Source organism: Panthera tigris, chromosome B1, assembly GCF_018350195.1.
Source record: "Panthera tigris isolate Pti1 chromosome B1, P.tigris_Pti1_mat1.1, whole genome shotgun sequence".
In the NCBI taxonomy this organism is placed as follows: Eukaryota; Metazoa; Chordata; class Mammalia; order Carnivora; family Felidae; genus Panthera; species Panthera tigris.
In genome coordinates this window covers 164365960-164383546 of record NC_056663.1, presented here as the reverse complement: position 1 = coordinate 164383546, position 17587 = coordinate 164365960, and the positions used below count along the sequence as shown (strand labels likewise).

The 17587-nt window shown below is 42.0% G+C and overlaps 1 protein-coding gene across 2 annotated transcripts in view; it reads left to right on the top strand.

Moving 5' to 3' along the window:
- Positions 1–17587, top strand: part of ATP10D (ATPase phospholipid transporting 10D (putative)) — a 107119-nt gene that overhangs the window by 73055 nt on the left and 16477 nt on the right. For both annotated transcript variants that reach the window (XM_007075911.3, XM_015534760.2), the window contains 7 exons: positions 301–407; positions 1740–1866; positions 3941–4125; positions 8348–8657; positions 11505–11581; positions 13066–13191; positions 15879–16079. In XM_007075911.3, the coding sequence (XP_007075973.1) occupies positions 301–407; positions 1740–1866; positions 3941–4125; positions 8348–8657; positions 11505–11581; positions 13066–13191; positions 15879–16079 (1133 nt within the window). The remainder of the gene's footprint in view (positions 1–300; positions 408–1739; positions 1867–3940; positions 4126–8347; positions 8658–11504; positions 11582–13065; positions 13192–15878; positions 16080–17587) is intronic.

Sequence of the window (17587 nt, the reverse complement as noted above, 5' to 3'; positions counted from 1 at the left end):
TGTCCAGTGCCTACCAAATGGCAGGTGTTCAGTGAATGGCAGATAGCATTATTATAGTTACTGTTACTGTTGTTATTGATGGTGTGGGAATGGTGTTTGTATTAAGTTCATGGTGCTTTTCCCCAGGGAGGAAGGAACAAGGGAAAGCTTTATTCTGAGGGTCCCTTTAATTAATGCACAGTTGGGACTCAAAACTACAAGGTCTTTTGTTTGTTGTGGGGTAAGCCACCATTGTTTGTAAAACTTTGTCTTTAATTGGGCAGACTGGTGGGAATACTTGTGTTTTGTTAATTATTTCAGATGGAGGAAGTCTGGAAAAACAACAGATGATAATAAGAGAGAAAACCCAGAAACACTTGGACGACTATGCCAAACGAGGCCTACGCACGTTATGTATAGCGAAGAAGGTGAGGCTCTCAGGCGCATCGTCTTTATTCTTCCACCGTGTAGCCATCGTTTAATGACGAGCATGTGTCAAACCCTGGTCCGGATAATTGGCAAAGCCCCTGGATCATGGGCTTTCTGTTCACAGCTTCTCCCTTCCATATGTATTGTCTGCTTGGAGTTTGTTCTCCAAAGCAGTGTTTTGCTTGGAGAACAAGCCACAAGGGTACCTAAAAGTTCTGTTCTCTGAGTTCTCATGTGCTGTGTTAGAAACCAGAGTATCAATTTCTGTGTGTCATTCTGGGCTCTAGCGAATATGAAAGACAGGGGTGTACAGGTAGATCAAAGTATCAGTGCATTAATTGCCATCCATTATAATTTTTAAATACGAGGCTCTCCAGGAAGCCTGAATTGGAGACTGTAGCGAGCACCTAAGACAAATGTAGGGATCGCTCATTTCTCACCCAAATTCTAGTTCTGACGAGCTGCATTAGGGAAGCTGGGATCCATTGCAGACTCTTAGTCAATATTTAGTCACCCAGCTGCATATAGAATCAAAAGCCTGCCCCACACAAAGTTGTAAGAAAAATGGAGAGTTTCAAGATGAAAGCAAAAGGAGAGAATGCTGCCTTTTCAAGTGCAATGATCCTGTCCCTGATAAAAATGCAGCCCAATAGATGTCAGATTTTTCCTAAGTCAGATTACCTTGTGAGTGAGAATAAGTAGATAGAGAAGTTGCCTCACCCCCTCCACCTCACGTTGCTTTTTGAGAACCAAAATGTGGATTTCTCCCTCTATGGCAACCTGAAGAAAGAGGAAAATGTATCATTGGTTCCTTCTCCAGGAATTTCATTTAATATTTTAGGAAGAGTACTTCCTTGCTCCACTCATACAGCTCCCTCGCTCTTTTCACCTTTACAAATAACTAACTCCACAAACTAACCGTCAAAAGATATTAGCGGTGCTGTTGGCTATGTAATACCTCAAACTGAGCAGTCCTGACGCCACTTTCTCAACTGCACCATTAGAATCTTTCTAGATTTAACTGCCACGTGGAGACCTCTTCCAACTGCATACACCCTGGGTTAAAGAAATTAACCCACTTTCATCATGTATGATGCCTAGAATTTCCAAGAACTACTGAGCTATCGTGTCCATCCATTATCAGTGTTAAAGAAGTCTGACCATAGAGCTTGGGAAGGTTGTGACCAGGTGGTGTGAGAACCTGGCATAAGTATGTCTAGAGAGAGGAATACCGAAAACAGGTTGATGGCTTGGTATTCAGCTAGTGGTCAGTCCTGGTGGGATCCCACAAGATGATCTGGCCTGTCTTATAGCTCTTTTTACCCTCCTAGGTCATGAGTGACACTGAATACGCAGAGTGGCTGAGGAACCACTTTTTAGCAGAAACCAGCATTGACCACAGGGAAGAGTTACTCCTTGAATCTGCCATGAGGTTGGAGAACAAGCTAACTTTACTTGGTAGGTAGACTCTTGTGTTGTCTGAATGGACAATTTTGAAAAACACTGGCTCTCTCTAAGTTATTCACCAGTGGTTTTTTCCCCCCTACTTTGATCTAATAGAGCACATGGTTCTGTCTACCGTGTCCAGTCTGATCTCTACCCGGTTTCCAATTCTTTTCATTCTGTTTTCCGCTGCAGTGAACTAGACTCCATTTATGGTGGGATCAGGGTGGTCATCCTTAAGAAGATCATTTAAAACCTTATCATTTTAACTTAGAATACCAAGTCAAATAAATATCCTGGTTCCCCCTGGTTCAAGAGGATTTCCAGCTTAAGTTTCTTGCCAGGCCTTGGATAAGGTACTTAATATGTGTTGTCTCTTTGAACCTTCACAACAAATCTCTAAATTATTTGGAGGAAACTTGGGGCACAGAGAAGCTCATTGACTTGTTCAAAGTCACACTAGCAGCTGATAGAGCTGCAGAGAAACTCGGGTCTACCTAGCAACAGGGCCTGTGTGCTTTGTATGTACCTGCAACTGGACCAATGAAATTTTCTCTCTTCTCTTACTTCCTGATTGCTGGTAAAAGTAGCACAAACGACACCTCTTGTCTCAGACTGAGCTGTGCCTTGAAATCATCTGGGGCACTTTAAGATACTAGTGCAGGGCACCTGGGTGGTGCAATCGGTTAAGCATCCCACCTTGGCTCAGGTCATGATCTCAGTTTGTGAGTTTGAGCACCATGTCAGGCTCTCTGCTGACAGCACAGTACCTGCTTCAGAGCCTCCCTCTCCTCTCTCTCTGCCCCTCACCCGCACTCATGCACTCTCTCTCTCTCTCTCTCTATCAAAAATAAATAAACATTAAAAAAAAGTTTAAAAAGGGCACCTGGGTGGCTCAGTCGGTTAAGTGTCCGAGTTTGGCTCAGGTCATGATCTCACGGTTCATAGGTATGAGCCCCGCATTGGGCTCTATGCTGACAGCCCAGAACCTGGAACCTGCCTCAGATTCTGTGTCTCCCTCTCTCTGCTCCCCCCCACTAGCACTCTGTGTCTCTCTCTCTCTCTCTCAAAAATATATAAACATTAAGAAAAATTTTTTAATAAAAAAACCTGCATCCTATTCTCAGGGATTCTGATTCAGTTCGTCTGATGTGTGACTGGGACATTTGAATTTTCAAAAGATCCCCAAGGAATGCTGAGCCAGTCAAGGTTGAGAACCACTGTCTCCGAGTCTGACATCTAGATTCTAATCTAAGTGCTAACATAGCAAGAGACCAGTATCGGAGCTCCATTCCTCTGGTTCAGAAAAAAACAGTGATCCCACTTTGTGTCGAGCCACTAGAGTAATAGTGCTGTCCTACGTCATTTCTTTGTGACAGCATCAGTTGTATGCGTCTACCTCTCCTTGTCTGAAATTCCAAACTCAAAAACGCTCCATGGGTTTAGTGCCAGAACTCATTTGGCTATAAAAATCAGGCCTGGTCTGATAAACTTTTGTAAGTCTTTATTTTCCTAACTAGTGTGAACATTTGAAAGTTTTCCACAGAAATATTAATATGTTTGGTTATCAGATACTTCAAAATATGATAGATGCACTATGTTACCTTCATAAAATATGACAAATTTTGAATTCTAAAACTTACCTGGCCCTGGTTGTTTTAGCAAAAGGAATTATGGACTTATAATATCTATTTTTAATGCTGTTTCATAATATAAGCCACTTATTGGCAAGAACATTCTTTGAAAGCCTGTCCTTACCCTTGGGAGTGTCACAGAATTACAAAATCATAGAAAAAGGTTGCATAAGTAACTGAAACAAGTCCCCCTCAATTTATGGAGAGGAAAGCTAGCTACAAGGAAAACAAGTAAGTTTAATAAGCTCATTGATTCCTAAGGCTTCCCTCCCAGAATATTACTTTGTATATGATTTTGGTCTGGGTCCACACTTCTTTGAATCTCTGGAAGCTGCTGGCACAGTTTGGGTAGTTCAGGATTGGGTTGACAAACAGATACAGTTCAATTATAGCCTAGGTGAGCTCCTACTGGCTTCAGTTTCTCACAGGCTCTGTTGCACTTTGGCTATCTTTAGGTGCTACTGGCATTGAAGACCGTCTGCAGGAGGGAGTCCCCGAGTCTATAGAAGCCCTTCAAAAAGCCGGCATCAAGATCTGGATGCTGACAGGGGACAAGCAGGAGACAGCTGTCAACATAGCTTATGCATGCAAACTACTGGAGCCAGATGACAAGCTCTTTATCCTCAATACCCAGAGTAAAGTATGTGTAATGAGATTGAGTCTTTTTTTTTTTTTTTTTTTCATAGCCAAGGGAGCATTTGTGATTTGATGAATGGAAGGAGGAAAAAAAACCAATAACCATTAGCTCCTTGATAATTACTTCTTCTATCCAGCAACCTAGCTTGTGCTTGGGAAGACACCATAGTTCTTCTAAAGGCTTCATGGTTTAACATGATTCAAAGAAATTGTTGCTATAGAAAGTTGCCTTTTTATTTTCTATCTGCTTTCCCTTACCCCCCATTGGATTTCCAGGGATTTGATAAGATTTAGCCCATAATGAAAAACTATGTCAAATTCTTGGACAGGAATATACCTCTGTTTCAAGTTGAGGGGAAGTGATGATTTCTATCAGAATTAGGTGAGTAAATTGGTATTTTTATGGTTAATTCCAAAAATAGACTCTCGGGATAATTATGCCCTCTAGTGGTAATTCTTAGATAGTACTGTTGAGAATGTCAAGTTTGTAGAACTGTTTTAAGGAAAGGGAAATTTTTTTTTTTTCCTTAAGGAGTTTAAGAGGTTTGGATACAGCTTATTTTTTTTTTATAATTGTCCCTGCCCCACCTCCCATTAAATTCTAACACAAATTTCTAATGCGTTGAATAGGTTTTTGTTTTGTTTTTTTTTAATTTTCCAGTATAGTAATAACCTCTGAGATTTGTGCATGCCGCTTAATTAGCTTGGAAAACCTTTCTCCCTCCTTCCTCAAAGTCAGACTTCATCAGTGGCATCCATACTCTGCCAGCAACCCGCCTCTCAGAAATCCTCTGGAGCTTCTCATCTGGATCACATCTTGGGGCTGTCACAGGCTGCCATGTTTGGTTAGCCATGTTATTATGGTCGGGCCTCAGTCAATACCTAACCAGATCATATATTTTAAGGAAAGAGAACTTTCCTTTTCAACACAGGGTGGGTTCTCCTTGGCAGTTGGCTGTGATCCAGAGACCCATAACCACAACCTCCAGCCAGCTCCTAGTACCAGCCAGGTCTGAGCACAAGAAAATTGTCATTAGTCATTTTGGTCACTAAAATGGATGTGCCCTAAGGCTGGTAAGACCCTGGTTCATTTACTTGGTCTGCCAGTGATCAGGTATGTGACCTTGGAGAGTTTTCTTCTGGACCTTTTCCCTAACCTGTGATGTGAGAGTAACATCTATTTCATAGGGTCATTGTAGGCATTAAATGAGAAAATATAAACTATACATTAAACATGTAGTACCTGTCAGAAAGGGTTCAATTACCATTGAAAAGGAAGTCAGTTCTTTTTATTTGATTTCAACTTTGACATTTTTATGAGCAGTAAAATCCATAGGATCATAGAGCTTATTTGTAAATACACAATTATAGTTGAAGATATTTAAAGTTACCAATTCAAGAAGTCTTTATAGAGTATCCACTGTGGACTGTTCTAAATACAAAAAATACATTTTTTTTTTTTAATTATCAAAAGCTGTTCCACCTATGTGAATTTTCCAGGTAACTAACAGAGCACAGTGAACACAATTTAGTTTTATGGTGACTCAGGTCCATCCATATAAAATGCCAGGCACATAGTAGGGGCTAAGTCACTATATTATTTTCATTTTTTTCCCCCATTCTCCTCCATCCATCAGGAGATGCTAAGAATTAAAAAAGAAAGATCACGGAACCTGGTTGGCCAGTTAGTGAAGAAATTGCTTCTGTGACATTCTAAGTGAGCCACCTGGAAACCAGTAGAATATCTGGTCATTTCTGTAGTGTAGTATTTCAGCTTTACAAATTTCTGTCAACTCTTGTTCCTAAATCTGCAAGTTGATTACAGTAAATGTCGCCACTTATAAACTTTACAACATGGTTTCCATTCTCATAAAAGTCCTGGGTCTGTTTTTTTGGGGGGAAAAGGTTAATATAATTATATATTGGATTCTTTATTGCCTTTTGATATATAAAGGCCTTTTAGGATTCATCATTTAATTTTTAAGTTTTGTTTTTATTATTTCACTTATAATTTTTTCCTGAGATAGTAACTTTATTTTCATGCTGGTTAGAATCCATAGAAGGCTTTCTTATTCGTGATCTTACTTGACAGTTACAACAAGGCCACAGATCAGGTAAAATTATCCTCATTTTTATAGCCTGAAACTCCAAAAGGTTGTGGTTTGTCTACTCACAGCTGATTACTTGTCAAGCATACATTTTGTATTGAATTACATATTATATAATCTATATCCATCTGTAGTTTTTCTCATTATTCGTGGAGTTAAGTTCTATACAGTTGCTGCAAATGCTGTATTAGTGAATACTGAACCAAACGTAGGATTAGGTTGCCATAAGCCTCTGGTCACAACATTGTGTCAACCAATCAATATAGAACCTCGTTCCGTGCGTGTTTCTGTTTAAAAACAATTAATTGTATGTATTATAACATTGAATTTATGGCCAATCACAACCTTCTAGTACGTAGGACCCCTAGACAGCACTGTGCACTTCAGCAGCGCTATGCTTGGAGGCCATTTTAAACAGTGAAATTAACAAGAAGCACAAACATACAGAAAATGTGTCACCAAACAGTGAAAAGGACACTTATTTATAGTACAGGAGCTGACATAAGATAGAGCATCACCTTGTTCAGTTTCGGCTGGAGTCGTATCACGTGACTCAAAAAATTTCTATCTGTGCATGTTTACCAATGACCATGAAGGCACTACAAGTATTGATTGTGGGATTACAGATAAATTTTAGCAAGTAAGTGAATTCACAGATATGGAATCTGCAAATAATGAAAAATGAGTGTATATATATATTTCTGTAACGAAAATGTAATTTATAGAGCTAAATGCATGCTCAAATAAGAGGATAAAAATGTCTATAATCATTCTATAAACATAAAACTACAGATAATTTATGTTCATATTTTAGAGGGCTTCTACTCAAGCCTGTATTCTGTGCACCCTGAGCATACAAAGGCTGTCATTATGTATTGTATAGTATTGTAATTGTGTTTTTTCACTTAACAAATGCCTTAAGTATCATCTCATGTTAATAGACACGCTGATTTTCAATGACTCAAGGGTATGTTACCTTCTGAATATATCGTTTTAATATAACCAAACTCTAGAAGGTTTTTTAAAATAACTTTTTACTATTATATGTTGAGCCTATAAAGGGCATATTTGATTCACCTTTGTATACTTTTCCTCAGAAGTTTTTGACATGTATGGGATCAGAGCGACATGTATGGGACCTGTGAGTGAGGGGATCTCTTACGAATGAACTCTTTCAGTCTTTTTTTTCTTTTTCTTTCAGTCTTAATGTCTAAACTTAAATGCAGTGCTCGTGGATTTTGTTAGGCTCTGTCCTTAGTGGTCACTTGACACAATAATTTCTGGGTAATTTTATTGTCAGTCTTCTTGAGTAGAATCCATCCAATGAGTATTTATTGAGTGTCTGATGTGACCCTCTCTCAGGCATTGTGAAGGCTTCAAAAGTAAATTAAAAATGATACCTGTCTTCATGGTACTTCTTAACTATGTGGGGTGAAGAGAGTGGAGGGATGTGCACAGACCAAACGTGACAAGCACCACTGAAAACATCCCAACCAGAACATAAGCTCGATGAGGGCAGGGGTCTTCTTGTGCTCGTTGGCCAATCCCCAGTGCCTAGGATGTTTCCTAGTATAAAGTGGTTTCTCAATAAACCACTGTGTATGAATGAATTTTGAGTCCAAAAGAAGATAAAAATAGTAACTATTATTTTTTAAATTCTGTGTCATGCCTTACACTAGGAATTTTGCACACATTATTTCACTTCTTCTTGACAATGATGTTATAATGTGTAGACATTTGCATTTTCTGATGAGAAAGCTGAGGTTCAGAGAGGTTACATAATTTTCCTAATGTCAAGCAGATAGTAAATGGTAGAAAAAGACCAAAGAACTCTCGGGAGTCACTGTTTGAGAAAGTAAATTGTACAAATAAATTCTCAGCTATTTTTAGTTACAGAATTGGGGATGAGAGGTCTCTTCCATCCTATTAACTGATCTCCTCCCTCCTCCCCGCCCCCCCCCTCCCCGATCTCTGTGGAAAAGCTGGGAGGTCTTCAAAAGTAACGGCTTGAGGAACTGCCTTTATACAGCAGTTGCTAAAGAATGACAATGATAAATTTAGCTGGGTATGGCCACCAAGGGAGCCCTAAGGCCAACTGTCTTTGCCTCTTGTTTCAAGGATGCCTGTGAGATGCTGATGAGCACAATTTTGAAGGAACTTCAGAAGAAGAATCCAGCCTGTCCAGAGCAAGCATTGTTAAGTGAGGGCTTACACCAGTCCCCAGCCACACAGGACTCAGGGCTGCGGGCTGGACTCATCATCAATGGGAAGACCCTGGAGTTCGCCCTGCAGGAGAGTCTGCAGAAGCAGTTCCTGGAGCTGACTGCCTGCTGTCAAGCTGTGGTCTGCTGCCGAGCCACCCCCCTGCAGAAAAGCGAGGTAGTGAAGTTGGTGCGCAACCATCTCCAGGTGATGACGCTGGCCATCGGTGAGTGGGGGTGGAACCGGCCGCGTGCTCCTCACTTTCATGCCACGCTAGGGGCTGATCCTTCTGTTCCGTCCTTCCTTCTGTACTTCTGTCTACCCTTCTGTCTGTCTGTCCTTTCCCTCCCCCACTTTCCTTCTCCCTTTCCTCTCTGCTTCCTCCCTATCCTCCACTCCTTCCCTTCTTGCCTTCATCACCTTTTTGACCACTTGCTTCGAACCACATGGTAGGGATGTGATGCGGAAAACAACACAGTAGGACTTTGGGTTACATGTGAGATCCCCAAATCAACTAAGTTAAGGAGGGTAAATGTACTGAATTATAAAACTGAAAAATCTAGGGGTTCTACCTTCAGAAAAGTTAAATTTAGGGACATGAACAAATCATTTATTCATTCAACAAATATTTATCGAGTGCCTTCTGTATACCAGACATTTTTCTAGGCACTGGAGATAAAGGAGTATATAAACTGACAAAGTACTTTTTCCTAAGGAGCTTATATCCACTAGAAGGCATATAGTAAAAAATGAAACAAAACAAAAAAGCCATACATATATATCAGATAGTGACAAACTATTTAAAAAAATAAAGCAGAGCCGGGAGACGTAGAGCACTAGGGGAGGGAGGGGGGCTGCTAGCTTAAATGCTTTTCAGAGATAATCTCTGAAGTTTGCAGGTGGGCAGAGACTTGAAGAGAATGATCAGGGAGCCACAGAGATCTGAGGGGAGAACATTCCTGGTGAGGGCAGTGAAAGTGAAGACTGTGGGCTAAATTTGGGGTGCCTCAAGACCCAAGCAGATTGAGCAAAGGGAAGAGTTTTCTAGGTGAGTGATGGGCAGAGAGGTGGCAGGTGGCCAAATCACGTAGGGTCCTGGAGGACGTTTTTGGCTTTTATCTGAGGAGGTAGGGAGTCTTGGGAGAACTTTGAACAGAGAAGGAAAATGATCTGTTTTAAATTTAAGAGGATCACATGGCTACTGTGTTGAGAGTAACTGTTGGATGCAAGGACATAGGTAAAGAGGCTACTGGAACGGAGAGTTGGGAGGCTACTGGAATAATTCAGGCAAAAGGTGGTGGTGGCTTGAGCCCAGATGAGACATGAAACATGGTCAGCTAATAGACATGGTTTGGAAAAAGAGCTGGTGACACATGCTGATGAATTTCACGTGTTGTATGATAGAAGGCGTTAAAGGAAACAAGAAGATTTTTGTCTCTGAGAGCAGAGGGGTTGGAACCAGGAGGGCAGGGGAATCAGGAACTGGGACACATGCATCTGAAATTTGAACAGGTCCATAGAGATCTGAGCAGGGATGTGTCAGGTGGACAGCTCAATAGGAAGTCTGGAATTTAGCAGTGAGGGATTGGCTGGAGATACAAATTGGGGAATTATAAGTCTAGATGATACTGAAGGTCTGGCTAGTAGATGCGACCACCAAAATATGAGTATAAATGGAAGAGAGAAGCTGTGTGAGATTAAGCTCTGAGATACCGCAGTGTTCAGAAATGGCAAGATGAGGACTCAGCCATCTCTTGTAGCCTCTGTTTTTACCTGGATTGCTTTCAGTCTCAGATAGCTTCTCCCCTCAGCGTGCTTGCTGATACGGCTGCCAAAAATTCCTAGGTTTACATCCTATCCTGTTAGCAACCTGAGTGAAAAGATAGCAACTCTTTTCAAGTTGCTGGAGTAAAGAATCAGGATGAGAGTGGAATTTTGTTCAGCTGTCTTATTGAATGAACATATAGATGAATGAATTGTTCAAGCCCCTGGATCCAGATGTTCCTGAGGCTAGAACTTCTGGATATGTCAATTACATCATTGGAGTCAGGTGCCCATCTCCGAGCCAATCACCAAGGCCAGGAAACAGATGATGCTAATTGTCTAGATCTGGGTGAGTTGCCGTCCTACATCTGGGGTTTTTGGTTCATCCCTAATAAACCACATGGACTCAGAGTTCCCAAGCAAAATCAGGATACTGTTACCAGAAAACAGTGAATGATCAGTGGGCATTTGGGGACAACAAATGGTCATTACCAACAGGAATGTAATACTTCCCCTAAGAAGCTGCCAGTGTGTGGGGCGCCTGGGTGGCTCAGTCGGTTGAGCGTCCGACTTCGGCTCAGGTCATGATCTCGCGGTCCGTGAGTTTGAGCCCCGCGTCGGGCTCTGTGCTGACGGCTCAGAGCCTGGAGCCTGTTTCAGATTCTGTGTGTCCCTCTCTCTCTGACACTCCCCCCGTTCATGCTGTCTCTCCCTGTCTCAAAAATAAATAAAGGTTAAAAAAAATTAAAAAAAAAAAAAAAGAAGCTGCCAGTGTGTTGGGGAGACCAAGAAATATGTAGCAGTCGTAATATCATATGATAGAGAAACGCAGGGTGGTGCCGGAGTCTAAGGAAGAGGCATCTGACCTAAAGGGAGGATGAGAAGGATTTCCCAGAGGAACTGACCTCTAAGCTGAGGGCAAGAGCAATTGAAATCCAGCCACGTGAGGTGGGGGTGGTGAGGGCAGTGTTACAGGACACGGAAACTGCATGAGCGGTGGCTGGAAGGAGCAGGGATATCTGGAAAATTGAAAGTAAAGTGAGTGGCATGGAAAAAGGGGAGATAAGTCCAGAAAGGTTGCCTTAGCGTGAAGGATTTTTAAGGATTTTAAGTGTCAAATTTGGAATCCTTCCTCATGGCAGTGGGATGCCGCGCTTCATTTCTCTTTAACTGGCTTCCCGGTCATTTGCAGACATAGGATCAACGTTGAAGGATTTGTTTGCTTGGGTGGTCGCTGTTGCTTTGCAGAAAGTCTGTATCTTTTCTTTACCCTTCATACATTTCTCAGCTTTTCTTCTGTCTCCTGAAGGTGATGGTGCCAACGATGTCAGCATGATACAGGTGGCAGACATTGGGATGGGGATCTCCGGTCAAGAAGGCATGCAGGTGAGTGGATACCATCCACCCATGTGCCACAGACTTCACCTGCCCACTCCAGGGCAACGTATTTTCACAGTAAAATCTCTGTTGTAGAGTGAGGCTGGCTGTGGCTTGATCAGGAGTGGGAGGCAGGGAGACAGGGAGTTGGTCTCTGCATTCATTCGTTATCTACTGTGTGGGTGTTAGGGTATTTTCCTGGGTAATTTTAACCATGTGGTTCCCTTGTTCAGTTTAAAACATATAGCTCATCGGGGCGCCTGGGTGGCTCAGTGGGTTAAACGTCCGACTTTGGCTCAGGTCATGATCTCGTGGTCTGTGAGTTTGAGCCCGTCGTCGAGCTCTGTGCTGATATCTTGGAGCCTGGAGCCTGCTTCAGATTCTGTGTCTCCCCCTCTCTCTGCCCCTCCCATGCTCATGCTCTGTCTTTCAATAATAAATAAATGTTAAAATTTTTTTTTAAATATATTTCATCTAGAACATAAAAATATATATATTTAGCCCTGCAATAGCTGTGTGACTTTTTTTTTTAATTTTAAAGATATTTTCTTATGGTTTTATTTTATTTTTTAATTTAAATTCAAGTTAATCAGCATGCACTGTAGTCTTGGCCTCAAGAGTAGAACCCAGTGATTCATCTCTTATATATGACACCCAGTGTGTATCCCAAAAATTGCCCTCCTTAATGCCCATCACCCCATTAGCTTATCCCCCCACTCACCTCCCCTCCAGCAGCCCTCAGTTTATTCTAGCTGTGTGACTTTTGACACTGGTGAGAGCTACTAAGGATTTGAATAAAAGACCTACAGACCTAAAGAGGAAGGGAGGGAGATAATATTTGAGAATGAGGGAGGGGGGTGCTCTTTGTATGTGTGTGTGTGTGTGTGTGTGTGTGTGCGTGTGTGTACACGTGTGAATATTAGATAGTGTTTTAGGCACAAAATTCAGATAAAAACTTGTCCAAAGACTGCTTTTCATGTATGGAGCAAATGCTGTTAGAGAAAGATAGGATAGAGGCTTAGGGTTTCCAGAGAATTGTAAATTATGACATTCTCTCCAACAGTTGAGAAATTCAGTGATCTCTTTGCCTGGCACATTATACATTGTTACATAGTGTCAAGACTACATTACTTTTAATATTCTTCCCAGTGAGGGAGAAGCAGATGCATATTGTGATGCATGGCATTCTTGCTACGGGAGCTGCTTTCCAGAAAAGTACATTTGCTGAAATTGGGTCGAGTGGTAACCAAAGAGAAGTCTTGTTTCATGTGACCAGACTGGAAAGCTGAATAGTAACTCCAGGCAGACCATCAAGTCTCTGTGTTCATGAGTTTTGTTTGTTTCAGTTTGGTTTGGCTTCGTCTGGTCTGCGTGTAAGGTTTAAACAACAGATCGGACCAGTTGGAGCCTGATGATGGTCAGGCTGCCATGCTGTGTCTGTCTTAACACATTTGATTGCTCAGGGTGGCATTCTCTCCCCCTTGTCTCTGCAGGCTGTGATGGCCAGTGATTTTGCCATTTCTCAGTTCAAGCATCTCAGCAAGCTCCTCCTTGTCCACGGGCACTGGTGCTACACACGGCTTTCCAACATGATTCTGTATTTTTTCTACAAGAACGTGGTACGTAGCTCCAGACAATCTGTCCCTTCCCCCTTTACACTTTCTTATTCTGCTAGCATAAGGGATGAGGAGGAAATGCCCCCACGCTAAGCGGCTCTGCTTGCTGATGTTTGGGGAGCCGCCAGGAGCACTCCTGCTGCCTTACCAGAAATAATCTGCGAATGTGCTCCGTTTCAGCTGCTGACAGCAAATCGCTAGCCTTGTCCGTCTGCTGGCGTTTTCTATTCCCTATGCTTCTAAATTCAATTAAGTCCTGTCTGGTTCATTTAAGACCTAATTTTTGACCTTCCATGAAAAGGTAGTGACAAGCAGAATTATGAAATGTTGAATGCCGTCTGTCAGTAGAGAATGAAAATGTTTGCTTCCATTTTACAGAAGATACCAAAAAATACCTGGGGTCCTCAAACCGATGTCCCATGTTGTATGTGGAAGACACAGATGCCAGGGACAACCCAGTTATCATGCCTTAGCCTGTAGCTGGCTAACACTCAGAAATGAAGAATTCTCTGGCAAACCTGTAAAATGTATTTGTGGTTGAGAGTTATTTGATGGCCAAGGAACTTAATTTTGATTATATAGCTCCTAAAGGGGCAGAATTTGATGAGAATCCGAGCTTCTGATCTTTGACATACCATTTAAATTTCAGTCTCCTCCTTTATAAGATCGTGGTGACCTCAGATTGCTTCGCTTCACTTAAGTTCCTTCCAGGCAGAGTGATTATGTAAATTTGTCATGATTTTTAGACTAAATTTATTCCTAGCCTTCAAAAAGTCCATAGGCAGTGCATTAATAGTAAACATAAATTTACATCACTCTATTGAAATACCACCGTTAGGAAAAAAATAACTTCAGTAGGTCATTTTTCAGATACTCCAGATGTGTAATTTAGATCCATGTATCTGTGTGTGTGTGTCTGTCTGTTGGTCAGCAGAACATTTTTTTTTTCTTTTGTCCTGTAGCACAATTAGCTTTTTTAAAATTCTGGGACTTAATGCTCACTGACTTCTAGGGAGGAACTGCCTTCCCAAGTTTTTTTTTAAATACTTTTGCATTTTTTTTTTGCTCGGAGCTTGGAGCCTGCTTCGGGTTCTGTGTCTCCTTCGCTCTCTGCCCCTCCCCTGCTTGTGCTCTCACTCTGTGTCTCAAAAATAAATAAATGTAAAAAAAAAAAAAAAATGGTAAATAGTTTTGCATTCTCCTACCTTCTCCTCTTGTGGTGCAGCTCCTCTTTCCCCATAAAGCCCAGATTAAACCCAAGGGTTAAGAAACACTACTGTTAGAAAGAGAGGTGACATATATTTTCAGAGAGTGGGGCAGTGTTTATTAGTAGAGACTGTCACCAGGGAACAAAGACGGAACAGAGATGGAAAGGCGTCTTTCTGCTGTGGAACCCTTGATGGCCATTCCCACTGATAACCTCACAATTTATCTCTACCTCTTTTGTATCTAGCAAAACACTGAATGCTTTGTAAACTACGGAGAAAAAGGCCCAGTACCAGAAGCCATTCAAGTAACGTATGTTTCTGAGACTGTGGTTCTTGGATCTGAGGAAACTTTTGAGATACTGATGAAGACTATGAATTCACTCCCCAAAACACATGTACCAAATTAATACATTTTCAGGAGCAGGGTGTGGTGTGTGTCCATAGACCCTAGACTTAAGGATTATTCTAAGGATTGTGGCCCCTACCCTAAAGTATTCTAGTGTGTCTAGAATGCCAACAATAACATCTCAATATGTTTAAGGCACTCTACAGGTCATGGGTACTTTCTGAGTTGATCTTGATATCAAGCTCTGAGGTGGTGTAATTCTCATTTTTCAGATGAGGAAACCAAAAATTCAGAGGCGTTGGGAAAATGGCTTAAAGTGAAAAGAGCAATATGAAATGTCCTCAGGCCTTGAAGAGGACCCCTAAATCTCGGTCCAGTGCCCTTTCCTGTGGCCTGCCTTGCTTGAGGGCACGGAACTTTTGCCATAGTGGACTTAGTTCGTCTGAGAAAAATATTGGAGGAAACATCGTAGGATGTATGTGTCTAGCCTCTAGGGTGACGACCTGTCCTGATTTGCTGGGGGCTATCTCAGTTTTAGCAGTGAGAGTCCCTGTCCTGGGAAACTCCTCAGTCCAAAACTAAGTGGGATGGTTGGCTACCCTGCTGGCACCACTAAACACATAATTTTAAACCATGAAAGCAAGAGAATGAATATTTGTTGTGTGCATGCTTCATACCAGGCACTGGGCTAGGGTCTCTTCATGTAGAAGAGATTCTTCAGTTTGAAAACTGGCTCTGCTGCTTACCAGCCAGGTAACTCTGTGCAAATTCCTCAGCCTCTCTCTGCCTCAGTTTCCTTGTCTGTAAAATAGGACACCAATAATTCCCAAGTTGTTAGGAAGGTTGAGCAAATTATTTGTAAAGCTCTTAGAACAGTGCTAGGACCACACAGTAAGTGGCATGTGTGTATTTACGTGTGTATGTAAGTACGTGTGCATGTGTATGTGTTTCACTTAAATAAAACATTTACCTAAAAGGGACGCCAAGGTAAGTTGTGGTCTTCCATTCTGTAAGTGAGGGAACTACACCGAGGGAGAGGCGGAGATTACACAGCTGAAAATGGCAGCATGTGGCTGGTGCGGTGACGGCACACCTTGCTGTTTCTAAGATGCAAATGTCGCTCTTTGTGTCCGTAGGCCTATGTGAACCTCCTTTTCTGGTACCAGTTCTTTTGTGGATTTTCAGGAACATCCATGACTGACTACTGGGTTTTGATCTTGTTCAACCTCCTTTTCACTTCCGCTCCTCCTGTCATTTATGGTGTTTTGGAGAAAGATGTGTCTGCAGAGACCCTCATGCAACTGCCCGAACTTTACAAGAGTGGTCAGAAATCAGAGGTAGGTGCTAAAGCAAAAATGCTTGGACCAGTGCACATCTGTTGTCAAAGCCAGGGCATTTTCCAGTCAGTGCAGCTCAAATATTGTGGTACATTCAGGACTACTTAAAACAATTTGAATTAGGGGGCGCCTGGGTGGCTCAGCCGGTTGGGCATCCAACTGTTGATTTCGGCTCATGTCGTGATCTCACGGTTTGTGGGATCCAGGCCCACATAAAGTTCTGTGCTGACAGCATGGAGCCTGCTTAGGATTCTCTCTCCCTCTCTCTCTGCCCCTCCCCCGATTGTGCACATGCCCGTGTGCTTTCTCTCTCTCTCTCTCTCTCTCTCTCTCTCTCTCTCTCTTAAACGTTATTTAATGTTTAAATAAACATTAAAAAAAAAACCTATTTGGATTATATGGTTGTTTCAGAAGATCTCTGCTAACAGAGATAACAGGAAGATATTAAGTTACTTGCTTCTGAGATGAACAGAGGTAAAACTATGAAAAGTCTTAGGTACTTATATGAAGAAATCTGGTGTTTAGACCTCATAGCTAATAATGTCTAGTATTTGTGGGTCGACTGGGTGGCTCGGTTGGTTGAGTGGCCGACGTCGGCTCAGGTCATGATCTTGTGGTCCATGAGTTCGAGCCCCACATCGGGCTCTGTGCTGCCAGCCTGCAGCCTGCTTTGGATTCTGTGTCTCCCTCTCTCTCTGCTCCTCCCCTGCTTGTGCTCTATCTCTCTCTGTCTCTCAAAAATAAATAAATGTTAAAAAAAATTTTTTTTTAAATAATGTCTAGTATTTGCTAAACCTCACTGTGCCGTCTCTTGTGCAAACTACTGAACATTCCATCTCATTTATCTCCACAAAACATGTTGATGGAGAACCTCAAAAATCTTGCAGCTGAACAAATGGCAGAGCCAGGATGTGACTCCTTCTTAGTCTGGTTCCAAAGCCAAAATCAAATTCTTCATGTTCTACTGTCATGCAAAATAGTGGCTTGTTCTGAATGGCTCCCTCTACTTAAAACCATGCCCCGCCTCTACTTAATTGATCTTCGTGCTGTCAGTCTACTGATGGATCATTTATGTATGTCCCCACTTTCCAATCTTCTCTCACTGCCCTCATTGCCTCCCACCCAGAATATTGTGGTTGCTGATTAACTGGGCTAGCTGTCTCAGAACTCTTTTCTTTCTTTTTTCTTTTTTATTTTAGAGAGAGAGAGTGCATGAGCAGGGAAGAGGGGCGGAGGGAGAGAGAGAATCTTTTTTTTTTTTTTTTAAAGTGTATTTATTTATTTTGAGAGAACACAAACTGGGGAGGGGCAGAGAGAGAGGGAGAGAATCCCAAGCAGGCTCCACACTGTCAGCATGGAGCTCAGTGGTGGGGCTCGATCCCACTACCCTGGGATCATGACCTGAGCTTAGATCAAGAGTCGGGTGCTCAACCGACCAAGCCCCCCAGGTCCTCCAAAACTCTTTTCTTTCTAATTTCTCTTCTACAAAATTAATAGTAATTAATGTA